At 45.7% G+C, this 16,528-nt stretch overlaps 6 protein-coding genes across 6 annotated transcripts; 2 read left to right on the top strand and 4 right to left on the bottom strand.

Moving 5' to 3' along the window:
* Window positions 1-2,048: 2,048 nt before the first annotated feature.
* N7495_001489 (40S ribosomal protein eS6) lies at window positions 2,049-3,215 on the bottom strand (the record flags this gene model as incomplete). The annotated part of the gene is made up of 6 exons (XM_057204159.1): window positions 2,049-2,145; window positions 2,219-2,537; window positions 2,593-2,691; window positions 2,790-2,810; window positions 2,903-2,975; window positions 3,111-3,215. 6 exons carry the CDS (start codon window positions 3,213-3,215, stop codon window positions 2,049-2,051), a joined length of 714 nt encoding a protein of 237 aa, XP_057068232.1.
* Window positions 3,216-6,067: 2,852 nt separating this feature from the next.
* On the top strand, window positions 6,068-7,356 carry N7495_001488 (uncharacterized protein; the record flags this gene model as incomplete). The annotated part of the gene is made up of 4 exons (XM_057204158.1): window positions 6,068-6,295; window positions 6,398-6,600; window positions 6,657-7,136; window positions 7,209-7,356. The coding sequence occupies 4 exons, from the start codon at window positions 6,068-6,070 to the stop codon at window positions 7,354-7,356; spliced, it is 1,059 nt and encodes a 352-aa protein (XP_057068231.1).
* A 1,140-nt stretch (window positions 7,357-8,496) lies between these two features.
* On the top strand, window positions 8,497-10,721 carry N7495_001487 (putative HMG box transcriptional regulator; the record flags this gene model as incomplete). Its single annotated transcript, XM_057204157.1, has 3 exons — window positions 8,497-8,914; window positions 9,063-9,208; window positions 9,261-10,721. 3 exons carry the CDS (start codon window positions 8,497-8,499, stop codon window positions 10,719-10,721), a joined length of 2,025 nt encoding a protein of 674 aa, XP_057068230.1.
* Window positions 10,722-11,831: 1,110 nt separating this feature from the next.
* On the bottom strand, window positions 11,832-12,647 carry N7495_001486 (GNAT family N-acetyltransferase; the record flags this gene model as incomplete). The annotated part of the gene is made up of 2 exons (XM_057204156.1): window positions 11,832-12,091; window positions 12,146-12,647. The coding sequence occupies 2 exons, from the start codon at window positions 12,645-12,647 to the stop codon at window positions 11,832-11,834; spliced, it is 762 nt and encodes a 253-aa protein (XP_057068229.1).
* A 183-nt stretch (window positions 12,648-12,830) lies between these two features.
* Window positions 12,831-14,630, bottom strand: N7495_001485 (myo-inositol transporter; the record flags this gene model as incomplete). Its single annotated transcript, XM_057204155.1, has 4 exons — window positions 12,831-13,142; window positions 13,172-14,010; window positions 14,070-14,375; window positions 14,444-14,630. 4 exons carry the CDS (start codon window positions 14,628-14,630, stop codon window positions 12,831-12,833), a joined length of 1,644 nt encoding a protein of 547 aa, XP_057068228.1.
* Window positions 14,631-15,373: 743 nt separating this feature from the next.
* N7495_001484 (ribosylnicotinamide kinase) lies at window positions 15,374-16,415 on the bottom strand (the record flags this gene model as incomplete). The annotated part of the gene is made up of 2 exons (XM_057204154.1): window positions 15,374-16,148; window positions 16,231-16,415. The coding sequence occupies 2 exons, from the start codon at window positions 16,413-16,415 to the stop codon at window positions 15,374-15,376; spliced, it is 960 nt and encodes a 319-aa protein (XP_057068227.1).
* Window positions 16,416-16,528: the final 113 nt, after the last annotated feature.

Here is a 16,528-nt window from a genome sequence, read left to right as displayed (position 1 = left end):
TCTTCGGTACATTATCTGGTCGCATGATGCGCCCCCAGCTCGCCTTCTGACTGGGAACATCTCGATCGAAACGCCGAATCTGACGCAGCTTGGTTTCCTCGATCTCACCAATATGGACAAGTATTAACACCTTTGCAGCATGGGCGGAACGACAGAAGGATAATCAACGCGGTAAAGGAATCATTTCTTCCTATTTCCGCAGATAAAAGCCTGGGCATGAACGCCACTGCTTCCTCTCACTCACTAGGATCAAGCGGTAGGTTTTCTCTATGGCGATGACAGCAGGTTCTTCCAGGGTACTCTGGGTCGCCCATTCTGGAGGGATCGGCTTCGACCATTTGCAATTCGAGGAATGCGAATTTGGATGCTTGATTTAGCTCCAGTATTGGTCATGAACCGCCTTTCTTCTTGCCTTTCACTGCGTCTTGAACCGCTCAAGATGCGCTGAGGTTCCTCTTTTCGGGCTTATAGAGCATGATGATCTTCCTACGACAACTTACGACTGATGAAGAACCTCAAGTTACATTATTGGAGCCTCGTTTGCTGTCAGTGAACCGTCAATAGCACTTCTGTCGGTCTATTTTGGCAAATGTAAATGGAGTTGCAGGGTCAATTTAAATCTTACAATTTTGATAGCGATTTCCTCGGGGACAAGGTGTGGAGACTTGAGCTCCATGAATCCCGAGGTCCCTTGTCCTTTGTCGTGAGTATGGGCATTTTCTCCATCATAGGCCTACTGCTAATGCGGCAATGATAAGTCCCTAGCAGATGGAGCGCTTCGCTCTACACGAAGTACTCACATGTTTAGCAAAGTTGAAGCCAGGGCAAAGATCTCGCCCTCAGAATGGAGAGTTGAGGAGACCGATCACACTACTCAGGGTAAAAGACTCAAACAGATGACGCTTGACAGGATCAGACAGAATTTGAGCAAGTCGGACACATCCTCATTCCTATCGAAGAGAAGTTCGATATTATCTCGTAGATCAGTTAAAAAGTTGAGAAAGAGTTTTAACACCTCAATCAACAGGGCTTTGGAGCAATGCCGACAAACGATACAGGAGAAATCACTTGTTGAACCAAAAGACAGGACTGTGAGTACTGCAAAGGGACTATTTTAGTGTTCACAAGCATTTGTTGTTGTCCCCATGGAAGTTGCATAGTAACCTTAGAAACTTACCTTGAGGGATCTATATATTTGGTCTGTTAGGTATTTATTTATACCTAGCTAGGAAATTTGGAATTGTCCCACGTCCGGTAAATGCCTTCACAAGGTCTTTGATATATCCATGGATATATCCCTGGGTATATAAAGATAAGTTTTTGATTCAAGTCCTCAGGATTTTTTATTAGTTGAAGATGACACTTCTAAGGTTGACTACCTAGGTATGAGCCTTGAAACTGATGAGCTTGGAAAATGGGGTGGGACATCCGAAGTATGTACTCACGCAAACATGAGGCCATTCACGCATTGCCATTATCTGGTCTTCATGTGCTATATGATTTAAATGTGCTAGTGAGGTATAAATATATGTACCAACTAAGCCAGGTCAAGTTGTTACACTGCGACATCAACGCAAAAAAGGTATCATTGAGTTTTGGAATTGTTGTATAAGCAGCGAGCTGGAGATGAAGTGGTCAAATTTAGCATGTGGGGCAAAGAAGGACCTAGATTTTGTTCACACGACCTTTCAAGGTTGGAAAGCAGAACAGACTATTGACCGGGATATTCGTTCAAATCCAACGCTATAATTGGAACTACGAAGAGCCTTGGAAATAACAGTTGAAATTGCATGCTCTCCATTCAAAAAAAGGGTAGTCAAAAAGGTAGGTTTAACAAAAGAGGGTAATCAACCATTCGCCTGCTATGTTGTTTTAACCTGATCCCCCTAGTACTTTTCAAGGCCCTTAATTTTGATCAGACATATTTTTCGCGTCAATGGAAATAATTTTCTTTTTTAAAAAATATCCCTTAATCATCCCAGAGACGTGAAGCTCCTCCATTAAACCCCCTTTCCCGCAGAAAGAAATCATAACACCGCGGTGGAGATTTACTTCCGCATGGAGGAAGCTCTCCGCTTGCGGAGCTCATCACGCTTGGCCTTCTCCTCGTGGACACGGTTGGCCAGGAGCTTGGCGTAGTCGTTGCTAAAAGGCAATGTTAGTACATTGTTGTGAACAGAAATACCTCCCACTGAAGGGTTGTGGAGAATCGACTTACGCGGCCTCACGGGCAGCCTCGGAGCGGCGGCGCTTGATGGCAACACGCTGGCGCTTGCGCTGCAGGCGCTGGGGAGTAACCAGACGCTGGATCTTGGGGGCCTTGGTGTACTCGGGCTTGCCCTCCTTGGTGACGGTACGGCGGATAACGAACTTGCGGACATCATCCTTCTTGTCGAGGCCGAAGAAACGGCGGATCTTGGTGGCACGCTTGGGGCCCAGGCGCTTGGGGACGACGGTGTCGGTCAGGCCGGGGAGCTCGCCCTCACCCTGCTTGACAATGGACAGAGCCAGAACGGAGAGGTCGAGACCGGTGATGGCTGAAGGAGATTGTCAATTGGTGAGGTAATTGCTGGAATGAGGAAAAGTACATACCACCACGGACGGACTTGCGCTTGCGCTCACCGGTGCGGCGGGGGCGGTAGCAGCTGTGGCCGTCGGCGAGGAGCAGACGGGTACGGGTGGGGAGGAGAACTGGATGAGATAAGTGAGTATTGATGTGCGTTGCGGTTGGATGTGACTTCTTCTGGACATGTGTGTGCCCTTGAAGATTTCGGTTACTGAAGACGTACCACCCTGCTTCATGGGGAAACCTGTAAATCGAAAATTTGTTAGCAATCGTGTTCATCAATTCCAATATACTAATGTTGTTTGTGATTTTGGGAATCATGGAGTGTCGTCGTACCTTGCTTGTCGTTACCACCGGTAATCTTGAAGAGGTAACCCTTGAACTCATCGCCGAGGGAGTCACCAGTAACCTAATCGTAAAAGAAAATCCATCAGCCCTTTGTTCTCGATAATTGCGCTGAGTGATAATGTTTTTTTTTGTGTGGTGGTGGATAATATTTTTCGTGATCGGGGTGTGTGCATCAAATCAATCGGGGAGTGCTGACTTCGGTGCCCATGCGCTTCTCCATGAAGGGACGGAGCTTGCGCTCATCTTCGATCTCGACGATCTTCTGGGACCCGTTGGCCGGGTAGGAGATGTTCAGCTTCATCTTGACGGGGGTTGCGCGGTCAAGACGGTAGCGCGGGAATTGTCGACGGTGAGGTTGGAGGGTTCGGTGTGGATTTTTCGAGTTCCCAAATGTTTGGTGTAGCGAGTGTGTGTGTGGCTGACTCAGTATTAACTAGACCTAATTTGGAAGATTGCACAGTCAGCAGTCGCTAACCCTGTCACATGATTTCAGATCACCTCTTTCATCAGGTGATCTTGCTCAAAGCGGATGGGAGTAATATTTTTTTTTTTTTTTAAGAAAATGCCCAATCCTTACTAATCTAAACTAGGCTTAGTTAGGGTAAATATTTATTGTCGGAAAATATTCCCCGGCGTCATTGAATTCTACATTATGGATACAAACAACTATTGCATTTTTTTGCTCTACTTGCCATACCTTTCTGCTGATTAGTTTGATATTAATAAGCAAGGGAAGCGGAAGAAAACTTGCCAGCGTCACATAAGGAAGTGCTCTCTTTAGCGTGGTGATTGGGATGGATTTACTACACTTTTTCTAATTGGAGTCAACAGACGAATCAACCTCTTTGAGTTTGATCTTGATAGGTAGATCTACATATCAATATTGGCTTTAATGTTGATGAAAGCAGATCACAATGGCCATACATGATCTTTTAGATCTGATCTAGCATAAAGAATGATTCCGGTTCTGACATACATCAACTGCTCCACAATATCACTTGTATGAATAGTATTGCTCTTACGATGAAGCGTATATCTACAGCAATATGTCCAAGGTAGAGGTCAAGAAGCAGAAATATGGTCGCTATATAGAGCGAGTTCCTTACGGAAGCAAGCTTATCATTTAGCCATCCTTATTGATCGAGCCCTCCGCCTTTGAATCCGATATCATTAGCACAAACCCTATGAGAATTTTCAAGTCCCACGAGTCATATGCGACTTTATCAATTTTTTCATTTTTGTCAATGCTTCTGCAGAGATTTCCCGCCAGGTTAGGGACTTCGGGAGCATCCTGAAGCAAAAGAAGTATTACTATACCTGGAAGAAGGTTAACTCAAAGAATTGGTGACGTATAATGATCATCTCACTTCGGCTCATATACTTCTAAGTGAGATGATTTTTTTAGAATGGAAAGTACCACTGCATTACCTAGATATATTGATCAGGCAGCCTATCGGCATTAGGCTAGAGCATTGATTCAAGCATTGATCGCCCGATGATCGCGAAGAAATCCTGAATCCTGTAGGTTGGATTTGCCATCTATATCTGATGTATTCCCCAGTTTCAGATAACCTGAGTGAACTTCAAGAGTTGTTCTTGGAATACAAAAGACCCATACCTTGGACCATCGTAGTCTATCTCAACTTTAGTTCTTTTCTTTTTTACGGTCCTCCACCCGTATTAGATTCAACTCTTACACGATTGAAAACCAAAGGCTTGAGCCGACAAAAAAAAGGAGCATGGCGTTATTTATAGGTATATTCTGCCGATATTTCAATATCCATTCTCTGATTCCTGGTATCCATAGCATTCAACATAAGCAGAATCTCTATCAAGAGTTTTCTCGAGAGATATAACATTGCTGTCGGTCTTGCGACTATTACCATCTCTGGGCCGACCTAAGTATCTCTTTATCAACTGGTATAAAAACTATCAATAGATTCTCTAGATTCAAACTACTCATCCAAAGAATATTCCTGTGCTAAAAATAACGATGATTGTAGTCTCAGTAGCGAAGACTAAAGTATGACTATTTTCATCGGTTCAATCGACCTCGACTTGACCTAGTATTGTGGGTTTTACTTATTCATCTCGTTCCCAATATAGTCTATCAGATAAGGGTTATTTGAGGTGGGAAGCAGCGGATCTTTAAGGGCCGATAGAGAGAGAGAGAGAGGCTTTTAAGAGGTAGTGAAAGAAGGATGAAGGATGCAAGTTGCAGGAAAAATTGTTCAACTAGATCAGATGAGACAGTATCATATAGACCCTAATAAATGGATTTGCGCCTTGTCCAGCCTTCTCACTTAGTAGATTCCTATGCTATAAGCATATCATCCATTATTTTAAGACGCCATGAGCTAAACACGATCATCCGGGATACTTGCAATAATAGTTGGACTTGGACAAATTGAATTTAACTTCGATTAGTAATATCCAGACTAGTAAGGCTTGGCATTTTCATGAAAAAAAAAGGCATTACGTACTTGGTATTACGCACACTTCAAAAAGGCGGAGAAGAGTTCATTACGTAGACATAACCCCTTATAATAGACACTTGAATCCGATGCAGTTCTACCAGTGCATACCGACTACGACTAGTAGTAATTCCTAATACCCCTATTATCACGACAGTATGTGGTACTTACAAGCTTACGCGTCCAAGAACAGACACGTGATGATTCACCAGATCTCGAGTTGGTGGCGTTGCATCCCCATGTCACACTATCTTACAGCCCCTTTAGTTGTAACTGACAGCTTATCAAAACGTTGATGATTCCACTCTCGGGCTGAAGGTCAATGAACCAGAACGCGTGGCATATAAGCCTTGCTACTGTGAAACACTCATATATTTCATGTTGCCTCTATAAAATTGAAAGGTTCATTTCTCCAAAAATAAGAGTACTCCGCTTTATTTTTTAAATCCCGTTATCGCCGGGTTCCGAAGTTCCAGTTTCCAGTTGATGTTCCCGGTTGTCCCGCGTAGTGGAAGATTTCTATCAAAGCTACAATCTTCTGGTTTCTCTTCCTCCTTTACCTAGCCTCGATTGAAACGCTCTTACGGAGTACTATGAGCTGCCAACTTTCTGCAGCCTAATAACCTTACCCCTTTTGTATTATCGGGGCCTTTACCGCCGTCGCATTACACCGCACATAATGATCCGTTTATTTAATCGACTCTACTTCCTCTGCGTCGTCGCGGCATTTACAGTTCTCTACTCGGCCTGGTTCTTGACTTCCCGGAAACTTGGTGACGTCGTGCTACTAGATATTGAAACCCCTCCGACCTTTGATCGCCGACTAGTGGTGTTTGGAGATTCATGGAGCGACAATGAAAAGGAAGAAATGCAGGGAAAATCATGGACTGATTGGCTTTGTTTGATGGTAAGTATGCGGCTACCGTCAGGTTAGGAATGTCTTGCATTTCGGGGAAATGCACCAAGTCTGCACCCGAAACAATGAATAGTAACTGATTGTTTTCAATAGTCTTCTTCCTATCAGGAAAACCTTGCACAGACACCCAACTCGATCATCAGAGGCAAGTCGGTGGGCTCTGTAGTGGACAAGGGGGAATTGGGCCTTCTGAATCGACTGTTTCAGACCACCGTACCCGATTTCAAGACCCAAGTGACGAAGTGGTTGGATACTGAGCTGCATACTCAGGAGGGCCTGACAGCAGAGGAAAAAAAGTGCGTCAGGAGCAGACCATCATTGCGGTCTCATTTGGTGTCTGGGATGTCTGGAGCCTCGTGTCAGAGGACTACGATAAAGCGACCGAATCAGTCAAGCGGCGCATTCAGAAGCTCGTTAAACAATTGGACACGATCTCCGATCGCCTAGGCTCCGCCGATCTCAAGATCATTCTGACAATGGGTATTGACGTGACTTTCCTCCCGGGATTCAAGGATGACTCTATGAACGTTGAGTATAAGAATGCCGTGAGGCTTGTAGCATTTTGGAACGAAAAACTACGAGAAGCAGCGAGCAAGTGGAAAAAGGGATACATCTACCTTTTCGACACCAATGAGTTTGTGCTGGATCGCATTCGGGACTGGCAGTTCTACGCAGCCGGCATCGAGACAAAAACTGGGCTGGGCACCAACCGGGATCCCGGCTGGGACAATGTCAGTGACGCCTGTGTCAAAAGCGAAAACTCCCTTCAAGTCATGATGTCAAAGGACAAGCAATCGACGCCGTGTTCGTATCCAGAGAAGTATCTTTTTTGGTAAGTGACTCTTGTGGGGTCGACATTATCTAATGGACCTGCTGACCCGTTCTTTTTTTTAAAAATTTCCAGGAACGAAATGCAGTTGGGACCATCGGCCCACCATCTTATGGCTAGTGCGATCTACCATGGAATTGATGGGGTCTTGATCAACCGCAAGGCACCGGCGGTGGTATCTATCGAGAATTTGGATGAGATGGAAGGCGATGGATCCGCATAGTGCCACACCCGATGGGGCCAGATAGGCTAGACATTGTCTCTATGATGAATGAAATGACCAAAAAAGACCCAGAAATAAAAGATATCTCTTACTTCCAGAGGACCCCAGAGGACCCCAGAGGATCAAGGATGGCCAAATGCGGAAATGGAGCCGACAGGGGACACGGTAGTACTTTCCCCGTGTACTTTCCCAAAGTACTACGCCTCCAACAAGGATTGAACGTGGTATCGAAGGCTAGGAGAGATCGACAAGGAAATGAGATCAGTACCGCCATCAGTTTCCATCGGCGCCATCTACCATGAGTTGTAGTTGCCATGAGTTGGCTCATGCAACCACCCGGGATATCTTTCTTTCTGGGCTACTCCATTCTGGGCCTTTCCACCCCATTCCTTTTTGGCGTTCGATAATTAATTTTTGTCGCTATTTGCGCGGAATCGAGGAATAATCCAGGGGTGTGAGAGATGGAGAGGAGGGAAAGTGTTTGCCCGTTTCCTTTGTTTTACGGGGAACCGAAGTTGATCTCCCTTCAATCCAATGACGGTCAACCACCGACGCCCGCTACCGGAAACAGTAATCCAAGACAATGATCTCGTTTGCTTCAATTTCCATTATTTCCATTCTATTTCACCATTCTATTTCCATGGTTAAGTAGATTTAATTTCAAACATAACATTATGCTACTGTCAATTTATTCCGTTCTTGGACGGTACCTACGTAGAAAGAGAAAGGTACGGAGTATAAGTCTGGATCTATTGGATCTATTGGATCTATTACATCTATTACATCTATTACATCTATTGTCAAAGAAGCAAGCCACTACAGGGGTTAGAAAAGACAACAAAGAAAGTGCAAAAATAGGTGATGGCCTTTGTCTCGAAACGTTTCCCTAGATTTTAACCATTCTCATCATTTTGATGTATAGATCTATCAGTGACCTCTTTGTTTCTATCTCCTTATTTCCCACCCATCATATCCTTCCTAATCACATCTTTGCTTTCATCCCTCGGTTCTTCAATCTTGAATCTTGGTTCTTTTGATTCTTTTTATACTTTCCTTTACAACTGCTTTCTTTGAGCGCCATCGATCTCGCCTTCCATTGAACCGTTCTTGCTCTTTTACTGGATATTTTGCCTTACATAAATGTCTTATGACCGAGTTCTCCCCAACCCTGCTGGTCTGCAGTATGACACGCAACTCAGACCTAGCAATCTGTTGGATCATAAGATCATGAACGATTTGCCGGCGAACGGTGGCTCACCATACCGTCCCGATCCCAACTATGTCGACATACACCCCAATGGTGTCCAGCAGATGCACCAACAGATGGTCTCCTTCAGCAGGCCTAAATTTGCAAAACCATTGGTGGGATCACCTCGAGATTCTCTGATGATCAAGCCTGGAAACGCCATGGTTACCGTGAATGAATTGAATCAAAATGCCCGGAAGCGATCATCTTCTTCCTCTGGAAGCCCCAGCCCTATACAGACGGCATTAAAAGAGAGCTCCGAGCAGTTCTGCCTCTGCCAACCGGAACCGAAAGTCCCTCGTCCTCGTAACGGTGAGTCGATAATACCCACGCTGTCACGGAATGAGCATGGCAAGTGGCCCTTTACTTAGTATTAATCCCTCTTTCTCTATGAGGCTTTGGGCCATGTTTTATTTGGGCTGATGAGAATAATATGCTAATACCTAAATTGGTTTCCTAGCTTTTATTCTATACCGTCAGCATTATCAGGCAATGGTCGTGGACCATAATCCAGGGCTAGCAAACCCAGAAATCTCCAAAATTATCGGAAACCAGTGGAGGAGTATTCCAGAAGAAGAGAAGAATAAATGGAAGGCACTGGCTGAGGTAGGACAACCAAGAGCAACGAGAATAATGTTCCAGACTAATCGATGTATAGGAAGAGAAAATCCGCCATAACAGACAGTATCCTGGCTATCGCTATCAGCCACGTCGATCTGGTCGAGATGGCAGCTCTCGTGTCTCAGGCTCAGGAATCAGCCAGAACATATCTGGCAAGTCCCACTGTAACCGCTGCGGTGGTCGATTCATGCATCCTCCATCTTCTCCCATGACTCCATTTACCCCAATCGGAGGGCCAGGGTTCCGTTCATCAAGTATATCAGCCGGTCCACCACAGGCCGTATCCATACGGCGGGAGAAGGATAGCAAAGAGCCACCCAAGCCAATTCGATTCGATCAGATGAATACTCGTTCTGATGGTGGCCACACACCAAATCTCAAGCGTCGTCGTCTTTCCTCCCATGCCGCCTTAAAAAATGGCCTATCAACCCACAGAGAGAGGAGTCCTGACTCCCCATATCCGATGACTCCATTCAGCGTTCGTCCTGATTTGCAGCATCAGCACTCTCGTCTCCCAATGATCTACCCACACAGGCAGTACCAGAGCGTATCACATCACACAACCCCAGAACCAAGCTGCCTGAAGCTGCCCCCTCTCCAAACATCAACCCCAATGACACCCACAACCCCATTCTCTCAAGACGGCAGTGTCGAAGCAACCGTAATGACAATCCCATTTCTGAACAAAATCAAAGTCCTCGCCAAAATCTCACCACCCCTCCTCCCTTCTTTCCGCGACTCCAACCCCCCAACCCGAGGCCCCGTCATCGCAGTAGACGGCTCAGATCCAGAACTCGTCCACTTCACAGTGGAATACCTAGAGCGCCTTCTAAGGCGCGAACCAAAGTACCAAGTCCGCGTTTTTGACGGCCCAGAGGTAAAGCCACCCTCAGAAAACGGCATGGGCGACGCAACAGTCGACTACCTCAACACAATCTCAGCCTGGCACCGAGTCTCAGACGAGGTAATCACATATGTGAAATCAGTATCAGACTCAACAACCTCCATAGACTCAATAGTAACGCCAAAATCTGACTCACGCCAAAGCCTCTCTCCACGTTCCCTCGTCCCAAAAGCAGCCGCGATGTCCCTCAACTCTCCGGCGCAGTCTAGCGACCACGGCTCAGAAGCTAGTCTCATCTCTACTGCAACCAGTAGTCACCATCACATTATGCCCATCGCCATTGTACCGCGATACCAACTCACAACGGCGGATGCCTTTGCCTGTTCAATCCCAATCCACGACTCGTACGCACCACTAGACCACTGGCAGTGGATGGCATCTCTCTGGCGTGCCTGTGTCGGTCCTGACATCACGGTCTATATTCGGGAATGTACGCGTGACGAGTTAGAGCGCGCGGGTGGTAATACAGTCGAGATACGACTGCAGGATGCAAGGACAATTATTTTCAGGAAAGTTGTAGGGTCGCCACGGGAGCCGGAGGAGAAATCACTTAAGAGGGTTGGGTTTGAGATTGAGGACTTTTTGACCCAGTAATTAAGTACCATTACTGTGAAGGCTCCTTTTCTAATGTTTCCTTTATCATATTTTTTGATACTATTTGGATTAAAGAATATAATTGTATAATGAGTGTTGAATTTCTTGCTGTTCATTCTGCCTTTGGCCTGATCATCCAGGGTAAGAATAACTAGTTGGATGTCAAGTGGAGTATATAGAATCAAAAGGGAAAATCACGATGTATCTAGGTACATAACCCCGGATATAGGTATCTTTGGAAAAAAAAAATAAAAAAAGTGTTACAATGTGGTCATCAATCAACCTTGGAACCTCCAGAGCTTGAAAACATGAGGTTATTAACTGCCTAAAAGGTACGTAGTTCAAAGGTTGGCGGAGGAGCAGGGCTTCAACTTCCCTGAGACCCGGGGTTCAAAACATCATGAAACCGTGACTTGCCTAGGTGGTGTATAAATTTGAATGGTGCGATTTGGGAACCTTGGATGTTTCCAAACCTCAATATCAAACTATAGAGCCTTGCATATAGGATTTCAAGATTTTTTTCAAATAACTTGAAATAAGAACTTCAAAGAAAAATAGACTGCAGTAAATAAATTAATAAAATTATTATATTCTCAACTTTAGGTGAAAGCTTTCAACATCCCCAGCACGAAGTAAGGCTCAGATGGCCGGAGAAATGTTAATCCGGTATATTATCGGAGCTCGGATAAATTATTGTACCGATCAGTCCAGTGGCTCAGTGGCTTAGCTCACTTCTCTCTTGTGCTCATCTGACTATGTGCCCGTCCTTCCCTTCTCCCTGGGCTGATCATTTTTTGCTGGCCGGGGGTTCGATTCAGACGAAGGTCATCCCCCCTTTTTTTTTCTTGCGAAATGACACCACAATCAAGCATTTCCACACTACTATGATTCTGCCGATGACACCGCCTTATCTATCTATACAGATCGATGGGTCTTGGCATTAGGGTTGAGAAACAGCGAAAGAGTGTAGGTGGTGATACCGATTTCCGGAATTACTATAGAATATTATCCTTAGTGCAGGTAACATCCTAAATTGGTGAGTTGAGTAAGTAAAATTGAATTAGCGTCGCCCAAGGCTGCTCTAGCATCTTATTCCTGTCTATGATATGCTTATACAGGACCACGCCATCTGACAACCACAATGGAACGTCTACCTCCTCCACGGCTCTCAGACACTGGCGACCAATCATTAAGTGTGCAGATCCTCTCAAAGTTGTTCTTTTCAAACACTTTCAAGCTACCCTGGTTCTCAACAAAAGCTGAGCTTCTCAGATCATGGATGTTCATGCGAGGCACACCCCAGTTTGAAATGAGAGTTCGCATAGCATAGGTCATGATTCCATGACCGTGATGTGAAGGTTTCAAGAAGTCTGAATCCTAGTTAGATGTTTGCTGTCTATCTGACTTCTATTTGCTTGACTTACCACCTAGACCCCAAACAATCCCTTCATTTCCTGCTAGGAACGCATTATTGCGCTGCTGTGCAGCTGCACGCTCTTCACTTCCAACCGGATGCTCATAGAACAAGTACCGACTCAGGCCGATATCACCGATCAGGGTATCCTTGAGTGGATGACCATCACAACCTTCTTCCTGGATCTCACGGATACATGTGAAGGGACAGATATCGAAGAATGGCTGGATCTCCCTACTAACACTGCTTTCAAATTCTGTTTGTAGAGCTCTAACAACAGGCTCAGTTGCTCTACACTGGCTTAAAACCCATTCTTTACCATTTTCATGGAGGTATGGATATGGTGGCCCTTCTAGCCATGGGTACACGCCTGGGTCGTTGAGAATATTTGTCAAGACCGCTGCTGTTTCTTCAACTTGGTCCGGTCGGTGTGGAGTGATGATGATTTGGTTGTGTGGGGATGGAAGCCGTAGGTACACCTCTCTTGAGCGAGGATTGAAGTGTACAGACATTGTGGAAACTGTTTTGTCCTTTACAATTAATCCGTAGATTTAAACTACCTCGGAACTATATATAGGGGCGGGAGCTTATCATTGAGTCATGGTAAGTGTAACCTCAACTTTTAGCGTCCGAATTTAGTTTTTCAGTAATTCCGCTGTGTTGGTATCAGCTTCAATAAAAAGGCCAGTTGTATTTTAATGACCAAAAACTACTGTCTCGACTTTTGCATCATGCTTATGCTCCTTCTGCCACTTCTTCGAATACTTGACTCCAAATCCGTCACTGAAGACCTCACGCACAACCTCCAGTGGCATACCCTTGCACTCAGGGAAGAAGAAGTAAACAAATATCCAGCCAATGAAGCAGATGGCAGCATAAAAGCCAAATGCCCCACTAGGCGTCCAAGCCTTCATCATGGAAAGGAAAGTGGAAGAGACGATAATGTTAGTCCCCCAGCAGGTAACAGTGTTCTGGAAAGTATTCATGATTAGCGGACACGCTCGACTCTGAACGAAGAATTAAAAAGTAAACATACCAGCATAGTTCCGACTGCTCGCACCTCAAGAGGAATCAGCTCTGTGCCGATCCACGCAATGGTCGCAACACCCGACGAGTAGAAGCCCACATAGCAGATTATAGCGACAAGAACCAGCGTACCAGGCCATCCGACTTGAGTGGTCCCTACGACCAGAGTGTTGGTATCAATAGGGATATAGTGGAATGCGACAACAGCAACGATCAGACAAAATCCCATTCCAAGCAGAGTCACTACCAAGATAATTCTGCGTCCAAACTTATCCACAAGGACAAGATTGAGAATTGAAAAGACAAAGTTAGTTCCAGAGACTGTGATTCCAACAGCGGTGGCGTTACTAAATCCGACGATGGAGAATATAGTCGCAGCGTAATACATTAACGTGTTAAAGCCTCCAAGCTGACTGACTGCCATTATTATACATGCTGTGAGTACAGCGCGACCGGTCGCAGGTGTGTTGAAGACGCGTTTAAAAGTCACCCATAATGACTCCTCGGACATAGCTGATAAGGACTCGCTAAGAGAATTCCCAATTGACCTTACTTTAGCCTTTCGTTGGTCTTGGGTAGATCCAGGATAAATTCGCAGGAGAACAGCTTCCGCTTCATCAAGTTTGCCACGAGAGACAAGCTGTCGGGGTGATTCCGGACAGAGAAATAGGAGGGCAGCGAGTGCAATGGCTGGGACAGCTCCGATGCCGACAGTTGCACGCCATCCTTCGCCCTTCACCTCGGTAAAGCCGGCACCAAGAGCGCTGGCGACAAGCTGACCGAATGTGACGCTCATATTGTTGAATGCAACCATGCGGCCACGGTATTTTGCCGGAGCCAATTCACCAACTACCAAGTATGATTAGTATAGTTCTAAGCCAACGACTTGATATGCTGGAATAACTTACTATACAGAGGACTGATCATAGCCGCACTTCCTACTCCAAGACCCACCACGAACCTTCCAGTCGCGAATTGGGCAACAGAGAATGCACATGTCTGGAGCACAGTACCAATCACAAATACCACACACGCACCCCACAATGGCCGACGACGTCCAAAGCGATCAGCAGAGAGACCGGCAAAGACCGCTCCAACAAGAGCACCACCGCTCGTCAGAGATGTGACCATCTCCTGCTCATTTGAGCTGAGAACATGACCCAAGGAGCTGCCAATTGACACAAGCACTGAAGAGATGTAGCCGGTGTCGTAGCCTGGTGGATGTTGCATTAGATTAGAGAATTCCATGCACCCCTTGCAGGCTGCAGCATGCATAACATACCGAAAAGAAGTCCGCCAAGAGAGACGACGATGGAAATCAACCATGCTGCCTTTGAAGCAGCTAAAGCCTCAATAGTGTTCAAGTCAACTTGTTCTTTCTCTGGATCAATTGTTTGGACATATTCAACTTCCTCAATATCTTCCTTATGAGAAAAATTAGATTGGCTTGATTTCTTATCGAGACTCATTGCGACGAATCAGTATCTAATATGAATTGAAAACCGCCTTGGCAGAGTAATGATTGAAACTCATTGAGGTGATTTCTGCAGCCTTTTATATGCCGCAATGATTACCCATTAGGTCGGCATCTGAGTGGGGGCCTGGATATGATAATCGGGGCAAGAGACTCAAATGAGGACACATGGAACGTAAGACGGAATAGATAGTTATGTGTGATTGGATTCTTGGGCTATTTTGCCTAGGTAACAGGATCGCATTAATCGGGCTGGGATTCTCACGAAGGATTTCCTTGTTTCCCCACGTTCCCCGCGTTCCGGAACAAGCCTCCCGAGCGCATGCTTTAGCCTATAACTTTGATTTTGTTATTATAAATGGTAATTTCCCGCCGCTGCTTGCCTTGATTACTTAGCCACTGACCTGAGAGATAATAGCCACTGGCTACAATATTTCAGTTCCCGGTTTTTTACTGACTTGACTCGGCAAAATGAACAGCCCTAGATATTCGTGTGCCCATTCATTTCGATTTAGAGTCAGATTATGACGTCGATCATAAAATGGATTACCCGTAAAATGGGAATCAGGAGATTAGATGTTTCAAAGTTTTCCCACTTTCGTCATCTCGAGGTCCTTTTATGGCTCTTGAACTTTATGTTTCGTCGGGTCAGACCATATCGATTGATGGTCATTGAACAAGAAAGGCCGAATCGTATCGAAGGCCTTGTCAGAATTATAACTTCTATGCCCAGGTGTACTACATGCAAGTATCCAAGTAAAACCTTACTATTTCATCCACGGCCCATTTCACCACATCCTCCATCCCTAACGCGCCCTGTCCTGGACAAACCTGGACGCCAACATCAGTGCGCACATTCGTCCCATCACCGACCTTGGCAACCAAATCCCCTTCAACACTCTCATCCGCAACCAACAACCATGCATGATCCTCTACATATCGCGGCCAAACAATGTCATCCACATATCCAGGAGGATCAGTCCAGACATTCTGAGGAGGCCGATCATCCTCCTGCTCTAGATCGACCGGCCCATTATCCTGGTGTTCTTTTGCCGTTTCAGCAGTGAAGTCTGAAGCATCTGGCGCAGGCCCAATAGTCACATATCCACTCCGCCCTTCCCTCCTTGTTTTGACAGAACTATAAGACGCTGGCAGGAAAAGCGAAAGATGAATCTGATCCTGCACCGGACGAAGAGGATTACTATTTGCGGAAGTGGATATTTCCGGCGGCCCATAGAGTAGAAACCCCTCCATAAATGCGATAGTATTGTGTGTAAGCCCCTCAGCGCCATTTAGTTTCTGTTTGACAGCCTCTCGTAGCTCTTGTACTAGGCTGTCCGGAACCCCGGAGTCTGATTCTTTGTTTTGATCCTCTTTGCTTGCGAGTCGGGGTGGAAGACGCCCATTCTCGCGGACATAGGATAGCGCTTGGGCTAGGAACTTTGTGTCGATTGCGGCAGCTGTATCCCAGTCTTGGACTCTCTTACCTGAGCGCGTTGTTGTGTATGGGATTCTATAGTTGTTCGTAAGTACGTATACTTTTGGGGGAGGTATGCAAATTATATGCATATGAAAAGTATGTGAATGCTGCCTACTTATCGTCTGGGTGATAGAAGTCATCTTCGTGGATTATAAATGTGTTCATTTGGTTTTGTGAGGAGAGAGGAACCCTGCAGAAAATGCGTTGCAGGAGTCTGGCCAGAGTGGTTTTCCCACTGGATGATGGACCTGACAAGCCTATGATGAGGGCTTTAGACGAACCCGGTAATTCACTCGCCATTGTGTGCTTGGATTTAGATATGATGCCGAGAGAGCAGGAGGATGAGGGGTATGGACCATAACTTGTCTTATCGGATAAGAACTTGAGATTACCTAACCACTTTGGGTTTAGAT

The sequence above is a fragment of the Penicillium taxi genome, assembly GCF_028828555.1.
Source record: "Penicillium taxi strain IBT 34144 chromosome Unknown utg000001l_segment0_segment0, whole genome shotgun sequence".
Lineage (NCBI taxonomy): Eukaryota > Fungi > Ascomycota > Eurotiomycetes > Eurotiales > Aspergillaceae > Penicillium > Penicillium taxi.
Note: the sequence above shows the minus strand (reverse complement) of the source record. Positions and strands in the feature narration are given on the sequence as shown.